Here is an 11,694-nt window from a genome sequence, read left to right on the forward strand (position 1 = left end):
ATAAATAAAATACAAAATACAGTCTCTACTAAAATAAGTCTCTACTAAAAATACAAAAGTTAGCCAGGCATGGCACTGCATGCCTGTAATCCCAGGATTCCCAGGATTCTCCTCCCAGCCACGGGAGGCTGAGGCATGAGAATCGCTTGAACCTGGGAGGCGGAGCTTGCAGTGAGCCGAGATCACGCCACTGCACTCCAGCCTGGGTGACAGAGTGACACTCCGTAAAAAAAAAAAAAAAAAAAAAAAAAAAAAATAACAACAACAAAACTAGTGCTTATTCGTCGCTGACCAAGTTGCCCATTGGCTACATGTGTGCTTCAAACAAAGAGCTGCCCTTCTTCAGGTCTGGCCAGCAGGTATGTGTTACAGCGAATGCCTGGGGCAGCGGCAGGGGCATTGCTGTGGGAAGCTTCCAGACCAGCAGGAAAGCTAAGTTCTCAGACTGCAGGGGAGCTAAGCGCACCTCGGCACAGAGTGAGGCCTGCAGTTCTCAGACTTCAGTCTTTGGGGAGCTTGAGAAAAATGAGCTTTTCAGGCCCCACCCCTAGAGATTCTGCTCTATCCACTCTCAATGGGGCCCAGAAATTTGCACTTTACAAGTCCTACTTTCCTCCTTGAAAGCTCCAGAGATTCTGATGCAGGGTTCCGTGGGCCAGACTTCAGAAAACATGGACCCATGAGACAGAATAGCAGAGTGTTGAAGTGTAACAGGGACCTGGGAAGTGCAGTAACAGAAGCAAGTTTGGGGGTAAAGGACACCCAGAGGAGGGAGGGACAGCATCTGCGTGGAGAGGAGAGGAGACCCCCCAGCAGCTTCTGGGGTGTTGGAAAGGTGCACTTACTGCTATGCATGGCCGGTGGGGAACTGTATGGCACGGCACAGCAGCATGAAGTGGCATGGCTCGTGTGGACAGTTAGGAACAAGCGGGTGTGGAGCAGGCATCCTGTTCTGGAGCCCAGATCCCACAGAGGAGCCAGGGAGCTGGCAGGAGCCCTGAACTAGCTGAACAGCTGAACATTCACCCTGTGGAGAAAGGGTCAGGAGCGTCCAGGCTTGAGGGCACAGCTGGGTCCCGTCACTGTGTCACCCTTATTTAGGATAAAGGCCCTAAAGAATTGCACTAGAGGTTGGCAAAGCATATCTACCACCTCCTGGAGCCACCCTGGCTGCAGGGATTATAATTATATCCATTTTCAAATTAAGGCCTCTGAGCTCAGAGAGGGGAAGTGACTTGTCTGAGACCACACAGCTTGTTGGAGCCCATCTCTTGACCCAAAGACCGAGGGGCCAAGTTGGCCACCTCTCTGGGAGCCAGTGTTGTATGGTGGTTGATGGTTTTCCATTGCTTTCCTGGGAAAGGGGTGTCTCTGTCCCTAAGCAAAAAGGCAGGGAGGAGGAGATGCTTCTCCAGGGCGGCTGCCTCCTGCTGCTGTAGCTGCACTTCCAACCTGGCTTCCACCTGCCTAACCCAGTAGTGAGCCTGGGAATGGACCTGCGGGACAGGCAGCCCCCAGGGCCTTTTCTGACCCCCACCTGAGTCCTGGCTTCACTCCCTTCCTTCCTCCCCAGGTGAACCTCCAAAATCAGGGGAACGCAGCGGCTACAGCAGCCCCGGCTCCCCGGGCACTCCCGGCAGCCGCTCCCGCACCCCGTCCCTTCCAACCCCTCCAGCCCGGGAGCCCAAGAAGGTGGCGGTGGTCCGTACTCCACCCAAGTCGCCGTCTTCCGCCAAGAGCCGCCTGCAGACAGCCCCCGTGCCCATGCCAGACCTGAAGAACGTCAAGTCCAAGATCGGCTCCACTGAGAACCTGAAGCACCAGCCGGGAGGCGGGAAGGTAAGAGAGGCTGGCTGCGCGTGGAGATGTGGGGGGCTGCGCCTGGGAGGCGGGAAGGTAAGAGAGGCTGCCTGCGCGTGGAGATGTGGGGGGCTGCGCCTGGAAGGGTAGGGCTGCGCCTGGAAGGGTAGAGCTGCGCCTGGAGGGGTAGGGCTGCGCCTGGAGGGATAGGGCTGCTACTGGAGGGGTAGGGCAGCACGTGGAGGTGCGCGGCTGAGCCTGGAGCCATGGGGCTGCGCACGGAGCAATGGGGCTGCGCGTGGAGGTGCGCGGCTGTGCCTGGAGCTGTGGGGCTCGCCGCACCTGGGCTCAGCTACCACCCCCGCATAATACCCCGGTCCCGTCCAGACCCTCTTCAAGGAAGTTCAGTTCTTTATTGGGGTCTCCACTACACTGAGAGTGCTCTCCTCAGGCGAGAGCACGTTCTGGCTCTTCTCTTGCCCCTTCAGTCCCTGTTAATCGGACAGAGATGGCAGGGCTGTGTCTCCACGGCCGGAAACTCTCATAGTCAGGGCACCCACAGCGGCTCCCCACCTGCCTTCTGGGTAGAACACACTGCCACCCATAGGCGGGCATCTCCACTCATGGGCCATCTGCTTAGGTTGGGTTCCTCTGGATTCTGGGGAGATTGGGGGTTCTGTTTTCATCAGCTGATTCTTCTGGGGGCAAGTGGGTGCTCACGAGCTCTCCAGCTTCCTAAAGGTGGAGAAGAACGGACTTCCAGGGGCCTGACCTGGACCCCTTTCTCCACTCCTGTCCCTGTGCCCCTCATCTGGGTGCGTTAGGGCTGACATACAAAGCACCGCAGTGAAAGAACAGCAGTGTGCCTCCTCACCAGCCAGGTGTGGGCGGTGGGTGTCTTCCAAGGCCTCTCTGTGGCCGTGCGTAGCCACCTCCACCCTGCGCTGCCGCGGTCTTCCCTCTGTGTGTGCTCCGTGGCTCTGCACACGCTCATCTTATAAGAACACCATGGCGGCTGGGCGTGATGGCTCATGCCTGTAATCCCAGCATTTTGGGAGGCCGAGGCGGGCGGATCATGAGGTCAGGAGTTCGAGACCAGCCTGAGCAACAGGGTGGAACCTCATCTCTACTAAAAATACAAAAATTAACTGGGCATGGTGGTAGCGCATGCCTGTAATCCCAGCTACTCAGGAGGTTGAGGCAGGAGAACCCCTTGAACCGGGGAGGCAGAGGTTGCAGTGAGCTGAGATAGTGCCATTGTACTCCAGTCTGCACAACAGAGTGAGACTCCATCTCAAAACAAGAAAAAACAGAAAGAAAAGAACGCTATTGCTTAGGGCCCAGCCTGATGACCTCGTACTTCACTTAATCACCTCTCTAAAGGCCCTGTCTCCAAATAGAGTCACATTCTAAGGTACGGGGGGGGGTTAGGGCTTCAACATATGAATTTGTGGGGACCACAGTTCAGCCCAGGACCCCCTTCCCAACACCCAGCAGAGCTGGGGTAGGGTGAAGAGGAGGCTGGGGGTGCGGAGGACCACGGCTCACTCTGAGTCTGCAGATGTGCTGGGCCTTCTGGGCACTGGGCCTCGGGGAGCTAAGGGCTTTCTGAAACCCTGGGCCTATGTGTCAGCTTGCCGCCCCAATGCAGGCGCTCTCCACACCGTTGAATTTCTTATCACTTGGGCCTGAGCCTGGGCCATGTGGAGGGAGGGTGGCCGCCAGTGCATGTGGGCACCTTGCCTCAAACCCTGCCACCTACCCTGGTCCAGGCTTTGATGCAGGAGCCCCCTTGCCCCTGAACAAGCCTGTGGGTGCAGCGTCGCATCCTGTCAGGATGGAAATGGACGGCTGGGTTAAAAGGGATGCATGTGTAGACCCTGCCTCTCTGCATCGAGCCTCCTTTGAGTGCCCCTGCGTGCCAGACCGTGCACAGAGATGGAGAAGACTCAGCTGTGCCCTGGAGCACCTCCTCTCATCAAGGAAAGGACAGACAGTGGCTCCCCTGTGGCCATGGGGACAAGGGCAGAGCTCCCTGGAACACAGGAGGGAGGGAGGGAAGAGAGCATCTCAGGATCTCCCTCTTGATGGCGAACAATCTGGGTTAAATTAAAAGTCCAGCCTCTCCCTGCTTAGGCATGTGGAGCTTGTAGTGGAAGAGGGTCTCTGGACCCTCACCCACCACAATGGCCTGGTTAGAGGCCTTGGGGAAATAACTCACAGGTGACCCAGGGCCTCTGTCCTGTACCACAGCTGAGGGAAACTGTCCTGCGCTTCCACTGGGGACAATGCGTTCCCTCCTCTCCAGACTTTCCAGTCCTCATTCGGTTCTCGAAAGTCGCCTCCAGAAGCCCCATCTCGGGACCACTGTGACCTTCATTCTCCAGGGTGCCTGGGCCCTGGTGCTGCCCAAGAGCCCAGAGGGGCCCTCACTGGCCTTTCCTGCCTTTTCTCCCATTGCCCACCCATGTACCCCCACCCTGCTCCAGCACCCAGACTGCCATCCAGGCACACCCAGGATCTCCTTAAGTCACATGACAGGCAGTACCCGCAAAGTGCTCCCTTCCCCCCAGTCTAAATCTGCTGCTCCCTGTCTGGGGTTCCCCACCCATGCACCCCCCGGGGGCCCCTGGGTTCTGCCATGCCCTGCCCAGTGTCCCACAGCAGGGAATGTCCTTCTCTCCTTATCTCTTCCCTTCCCTTAAACCCAAGTTCAGTTGCCATCTCCTCCAGGAAGTCTTCCTGGATTCCCCTCTCTCTTCTCAAAGCCCCTGAAAACCCTGACCACACTGAACATGCTTGTGCTGCTCCCTAGTCTGGGCCGTGACTGAGGGTGAAGGCCGAGTCTCACGCGTTTTTGTAGTGCCCACAAGACTGTGCAGGTGGCCGGCCCTCATTGAATGTGGGGTTAATTTAACTCGGGCTCTGTGTGAGTGGATGATTCAGGTTGCCAGAGACAGAACCCTCAGCTTAGCATGGGAGGTAGCTCCCCTGTTGACCCTGAGTTCATCTGAGGTTGACTTGGAAGGTGTGGGCACCATTTGGCCCAGTTCTTACAGCTCTGAAGAGAGCAGCAGGAATGGGGCTGAGCAGGGAAGACAGCTTTCCATTGAAGGCCCCTTTCAGGGCCAGAACTGTCCCTCCCACTCTGTGGCTGCCCTGCCTGTGCCCATGAGGGGTGAGAGTCAGGCGACCTCATGCCAAGTATAGAAAGGGGCAGGCCGGGCGTGGTGGCTCAAGCCTGTAATCCCAGCACTTTGGGAGGCCGAGACGGGCGGATCACGAGGTCAGGAGATCGAGACCATCCTGGCTAACACGGTGAAACCCCGTCTCTACTAAAAAAAAAAAAATACAAAAAACTAGCCGGGCGAGGTGGCGGGCGCCTGTAGTCCCAGCTACTCGGGAGGCTGAGGCAGGAGAATGGTGTGAACCCGGGAGGCGGAGCTTGCAGTGAGCTGAGATCCGGCCACTGCACTCCAGCCTGGGCGACAGAGTGAGACTCCGTCTCAAAAAAAAAAAAAGAAAGGGGCACACAGGGCCCCAGGTTATGATGTCATCATGCTGGGTGGAGACGGCACATCCAAATGTACTAAAGGGTTAAAGGAGAAAGGGTGACTACTTTTCTTGAGATATTCTGGGGGATGAAGTATGGAAAAGTGGCAGAGGATGCAGTCACAGCCTCCCTTAAATGCCAGGAAAGCCTAGAAAAATTGTCTGAAACCAAACCTCAGCCATCACAAAGACCAACACATGAATCTCCAGGAAAGAAGAAAAAAAGTCATACAGGGTCCACGCATAAGGGCCTTTAAAACGACCCGCTGGAGGGTCTCAGGCCTTCTCCTCCTAGACTGGCCTGAAGGCTCCACGAGGTTTTGCTGAGACCTTTGGGTCTCTGTGGCCTCATGTGTGCCCAGCATACAGTAAGTGCTCAATAAATGTTTGGCTAAAAAAGAGATAAAGCTGGAGGAGTCTGAAGAATCACTCAATCCTGCCAGAACAGATGCTCACACTGAAGACAAGAGCAGGAGCCAAGTCAGGTTTGGGAAACTGCAGAGGCTGAAAACCACCGCAGATTGCTGTAAATCATTCGGGAAAAAAAAACAGAAAACGTCTGTTTTCTCCTTTGTGCTTTTCTCTGTTTTCGGGATTTGCTACAGTGAACATGTATTGCTTTGGGGGCCCCAAATTGAATTATTTTTAAAGGAAAATGCAGATAATCGGGTGGCCACACTGGAGCTCTGGCTGGGTAGGGGTAGAGATTGCAGGGAAGGAGGAAGAGCTGAGTGGGATGCCAGGCAGGAAAAGCCCGTAGACCCCACCGATCTTGTAGTGAGCCGTGGGCAGCGGTGTTCCATCCTAACTGCAAAAGGGAGCACCTGGGGGGAAGAGGGGATTCTTTTAAACACCATTCCAGTGCCCGAGCCCCCCGGACCTGTTGTCATCTTGGGTTGGGCTTCCCCTGGGTGACTCTAGTGTGCAGCCTGGCTGAGACTCAGTGGCCCTAGGTTCTTACTGCTGACACCTACCCTCAACCTCAACCACTGTGGCCTCCTGTGCACCCTGATTCAGTGACTCATTTTCCACTTTCGGTCCCAACTCTATTCCTATTTGCAGGTTCCAAGCGCCTGGCTCCTCAGTCAACTCAGACCCAGCCAGGCCAGCCCATGGGTCCCACATGCCCCTTGCCAAGCTCGTCCCCGCCCTGTCTGGCCTGCGGGAGTGGGGGTGTGTCTAGACACAGAGACAGAGGACCAGCTTTTAAAACATTTTGTTGGGGCCAAGTGTGGTGACTCACACTTAATCCCAACACTTGGTGAGGCCAAGGCAGAAGGATCACTTGAGTCCACGAGTTCGAGACCAGCCTGGGCAACGTACGGAGACCCTGTCTTTACAATTTTTTCTTTTTTTTTTTAATTAGCTGGGTATGTTGGCACTCGCCTGTAGTTCCAGCTACTCCAGAGGCTGAGGTGGGAGGACTGCTTGAGCCTGGGAGGTCAAGGCTGCAGTGAGCCATGTTCACGCCACTGAACGCCAGCCTGGGCGAGACCCTGTATCAAAAAAGTAAAATGAATCCTGTGCATTACATTAAGGCGCCCCAAATTGTACTTAGAAGGATTTCATAGTTTTAAATACTTCTGTTATTTAAAAAGTTAAATAACTGCAGCATATAAATTAGGTTCTTAATGGAGGGGAAAAAGAATACAAGAAAAAAAAAGAATCTAGAAACAAAGATAAGAGCAGAAATAAATCAGAAAACACAACGTTGCACTCCTAATTAAAAAAAAAAAAAAAAAAAAAAAAAAAAAAAAAAGGAAAAAAAAAAAAAAAAAAAAAAAACAGTGAAGAAAACACAACCAGTAAAACAGAACATATAACAGCATCAAAAGCTGGCTCCTGGCTGGGCGCAGTGGCGCATGCCTGTAATCCCAGCACTTTGGGAGGCTGGTGCTGGAGGATCGCTTGAGACCAGGAGTTCAAGGTTGCAGTGAGCTATGATCACACCACTACACCCCAGCCTGGGCAACAGAGCGAGACTGAGACCTATTTAAAAAAAGAAAGAAAGGGCCGGGCGCGGTGGCTCAAGCCTGTAATCCCAGCACTTTGGGAGGCCGAGACGGGCGGATCACGAGGTCAGGAGATTGAGACCATCCTAGCTAACATGGTGAAACCTCGTCTCTACTAAAAAATACAAAAAACTAGCCGGGCGAGGTGGCGGGCGTCTGTAGTCCCAGCTACTCTGGAGGCTGAGGCAGGAGAATGGCGTAAACCCGGGAGGCAGAGCTAGCAGTGAGCTGAGATCCGGCCACTGCACTCCAGCCTGGGTGACAGAGTAAGACTCTGTCTCAAAAAAAAAAAAAAGAAAGAAAGAACAGAAAAGCTGGTTCCTTCCTTATTTCATTCCTTTATTCATTCATTCAGACAACATTTATGGGGTACTTCTGAACACCAGGCTCTGTGCTAAGAGCTTTTGCCCCCAGGGCCCAGGCCAGGGGACAGGGGCAGATGAGCAGAGAAACAGGGCCAGTTGCAGCAGCAGGAGGAATGTAGGATGGAGAGCTTGGCCAGGGAAGAACATGCAAGGGGAGCAACCCACACAAGTCAGCAAGCCAGAGAAGACAAGCAGACCCTTGTTTGGGACCTGTTCAGTAGCCTTTGAAAGGACAGCCCCCACCCAGAGTGATGGGTGCAGGAGCTGAAGGAGGATAGTAGAACACGGTAACGTGGAGCTCTTCAGATAACATGGAGCTCTTCAAAGCAAAAGCAAAATAATGCTAGAACTGGAGGCGGCTGGGGCAGCCAGAGGGCATGTGTCCAGCGCCAAGGGGTGTGAAGCTTGAGCGCTAGGAGAGTTCACACTGGCAGAAGAGAGGTTGGGGCTGCTGCAAGCAGCTGGACATCGCCCAACAGGACAGGGGGTGGTGGAGGGTGGCCCTGAAGAGAGGCTCAGTTCAGCTGGCAGTGGCCGTGGGAGTGCTGAAGCGGGCGGGCTGTGGGCAGCTGCTGGGGAGGGTTAAGCAGGGGTGACGGCCCAGCAACAGCACCCCTTCTTGGGGGGTCACTGGGAAACACAGAGGAAAGCTGAAGAAGCAGGAGTCCCAGGGGCCATGCAGGGCAAGAGAGAAGTTGCTCATATGGGGCCCAGGCTGCAGGATCAGGAGACCTGGGGACCCTGTGGCTGCCAGCAGGGAGAAGGGAGTGTGCAGAATCATGGCCAGGAAAGGGCCCGGGGGCCATCGGGGGCCTGGTTGGCGCCGAGAAGTTGGAGCTAAAGTCACTTTCTCGGAGGATGTCCAGGCCAGTAGTTGGGATGTGAAGACCTGAAGCAGCACAGAGCCTGGAAGCCCAGGATGGACAGAAACCTACCTGAGCAGTGGGGCTTTGAAAGCCTTGGGTGTGCAATATTCAAGATGGCCACAAGATGGCGATAGAACGCTGTAACTGTTTCTTGGTTCTGGGCCGCAGCCTGGGTGGCTTCCTTCCTTCCCTGTGTGTATTGATTTGTTTCTCCTTTTTGAGACAGGGTCTTGCTGAGTTGCCCAGGCTGGAGTGCAGTGGTGCGATCGTAGCTCACTGCAACCTTGAAGTCCTGAGCTCAAGCAATCCTTCCACCTCAGCCTCCTGAGTAGTTGTGACCACAGGCTTGCACCACAGTGCCCGGCTAGTTTCTTACATTTTTTGCAGAGATGTGGTTTCACTGTGCTGCCCAGGATGGTCTTGAACGCCTGGGCTCAAGTGATCCTCCTGCCTCAGCCTCCCAAATTGCTGGGATTATAGGTGTGAGCCACCATGCCCGACCTTCTCTTTTTTTTAAGGGCGTCTGTGTGTGTGCGCGCGTGCGCGTGTGCGTGTGTGCGCGCGCCTGTGTGTGTGTGTGTGTGCATGCATGCATACGCGCGCGTACGTGTGCGTGCACACACTCTTGTCTTCACCTTCCCCCAGCCTTGCTCTGCCTCTACCTAGTCACCTCTGCCCATCTCTCTGATCTATTTCTCTCTTCTTTTACCCTCTTTCCTCCCTTCTCATATACCACTGACAATTATAGAGAACTGAGTACTCTAAAAATACTTTATTTATTTATTTTGAGACAGAGTCTCACTCTGTCATCCAGGCTGGAGTACAATGGTGCAATCTCGGCTCACTGCAACCTCCGCCTCCCAGATTCAAGCAACTCTCCTGCCTCAGCCTCCCTAGTACCTGGGATTACAGGCGCCCACCACCATGCCCGGCTAATTTTTATATTTTTAGTAGAGACAGGGTTTCACCATGTTGGCCAAGCTGGTCTCATCAAACTCCTGGGCTCAGGTGATCTGCCTGCCTTGGCCTCCCAAAGTACTGGGATTGCAGGCGTGAGTCACCATGCCTGGCCTTAAAAATACATTATATTTAATAGCAAAGCCTAGTTGTCGCTTTAAAAAGCATCTATGTAGAACTTATGTGGAATAAATACAGTGAATCTGTACGTGGGATCATTTGCCTCTCCTCAATCAGGGCCAGGGATGCAGGTGAGCTTGGGCTGAGATGTCAGACTCCACAGTGAGTGGGGGGCAGTGCCAGGCTGGGACCCTCCTCTAGGACAGATCTGTAACTCTGAGACTCTCCAGGCATCTTTCCCTGTACATCAGTGCTTCTGAAAAATCTTGTGTAAATCAAATCATTTTAAAGGAGCTTGTGTAAAGGACAGTGTAAATAATTCTGAAGGTGACTCTACCCTGTTATTTGATCTCTTCCTTGGCTGGTTGACTAGACAGGACATAGACAGGTTTTTCTGTGTCAGTTCCCAAGCTGATCACCTTGGACTTGAAGAGAAGGCTTGTGTGGGCATCCAGTGCCCACCCCGTGTTAAATTCCCAGCAGAGCATTGCACTGGCCCTGCTGAACCTGGTGAGGCAAAGCGCAGCCCAGCAAGCAGGCAGCGCTGGAGATAGGCCAAGCCTGGGCCAGCCTGGGGGCCAACTGTGAGGCACGGGGCTGTGGGGCTGCAGGCTTGAGGCCAGGGAGAGAGGGCTGGGCTCTTTGGAGTAGCCTTGAGAGACCTGAACCCAAACAAAACCAGATCAAGGTCTAGTGAGAGCTTAGGGCTGCTTTGGGTGCTCTAGGAAATTGATTAAACCGAGTGGACACACACCCCCAGCCCCACCTCACCACAGCCTCTCCTTCAGGGTCAAACTCTGACTCAGACATTTCTCCCCTGACTGGGAGTTCCCTGGATCCAAATTGGGAGCTTGCAACACTTTGTTCTCTCCCTTGATGGTTTTTGTCAGTGTCTCTCCAGAGCTGAAGTGTAATATATGTGTTACTGTAGCTGAGAAATTCAATTTCAGGATTCTAATTTCATAGTGACAACCATTCCCCTTTTTCTCTCCCTTCTGTAAATCTAAGATTCTGTAAAGGGTGTTGACTTAATGTGACAATTGGCAGTAGTTCATGTCTGCTTTGTAAATACCCTTGTGTCTATTGCAAAGTCTCATAAAGGCTTGTTGATTTTTTTGTGGGGTTAGAACAAGAAAAGCCACATGGAAAACATTTCTTTTTTGTTTTTTGTTTGTTTGTTTCTTCGTTTGAGACGGAGTCTCACTGTGTCACCCAGACTGGAGTGCAGTGGCACGATCTCGGCTCACTGCAAGTTCTGCCTCCTGGGGTCATGCTATTCTCATGCCTCAGCCTCCCGAGTAGCTAGGACTACAGGTGCCTGCCATCACACCTGGCTAATTTTTTTGTATTTTCTAGTAGAGGCAGGGTTTCACCATGTTAACCAGGATAGTCTCGATCTCCTGACCTCGTGATCTGCCTGTCTTGGCCTCCCAAAGTGCTGGGATTACAGGCTTGAGCCACCATGCCCGGCTGGAAAAAACATTTCTATGTATGTGGCAGACACTGAGTTATTGCTTAATGTCCTTTGATTCATTTGCTTAATTTCTTTTATGGATTAGTACAGAAAACAAAGTTCTCTTCCTTGAAAAACTGGTAAGTTTCCTTTGTCAGATAAGGAGAGTTATGTAACCCATGACATTTCCCTTTTTGCCTTGGCTTCCAGGAAGCTCAAAGCTAAATGTAATGATCACTCTTGTAATTGTCAGTGTTGATGCCCTCCCCTTCTTCTAATGTTACTCTTTATGTTTTCCTGTTTTATTATTCTGAGTGTTTTCTAATTCTAAGCTGTTCCCACTCCTTTTTGAAAGCAGGCAAATCTTCTTCTAAGACTTATCCAGTGAAAAGTTATGAATAAAAAATGATCAGCAAGCCTACAGGTGCTGAGGCTACTACAGAGGCTGAGGCCAGAGGACTACTTGAGCCCAGGAATTTGAGACCCGGGCTGGGCAACATAGCAAGACCCCATCTCCATTAAAACTATTTTTTATTTATTTTATTTATTTTTATTTTTTTAAATTATTT

The 11,694-nt window shown here is 52.9% G+C and overlaps 2 protein-coding genes across 22 annotated transcripts in view; both read left to right on the top strand.

Annotated features, from left to right (window-relative positions):
• The window catches only part of MAPT (microtubule associated protein tau), a 140,537-nt gene that overhangs the window by 107,000 nt on the left and 21,843 nt on the right, over positions 1 to 11,694 (top strand). For all 21 annotated transcript variants that reach the window (XM_017871639.1, XM_017871641.1, XM_017871629.1 and 18 more), the window contains one exon: positions 1,574 to 1,839. In XM_017871639.1, coding sequence (XP_017727128.1) covers positions 1,574 to 1,839 — 266 coding nt within the window. The remainder of the gene's footprint in view (positions 1 to 1,573; positions 1,840 to 11,694) is intronic.
• STH (saitohin) lies at positions 4,609 to 5,058 on the top strand (the record flags this gene model as incomplete). Its single annotated transcript, XM_017871642.1, has 1 exon — positions 4,609 to 5,058. A coding segment is annotated over one exon (402 nt), but the record flags the coding sequence as incomplete, so codon positions are not given.

The sequence above is a fragment of the Rhinopithecus bieti genome, unplaced genomic scaffold (assembly GCF_001698545.2).
Source record: "Rhinopithecus bieti isolate Rb0 unplaced genomic scaffold, ASM169854v2 scaffold_6904, whole genome shotgun sequence".
NCBI classification, from domain to species: Eukaryota; Metazoa; Chordata; class Mammalia; order Primates; family Cercopithecidae; genus Rhinopithecus; species Rhinopithecus bieti.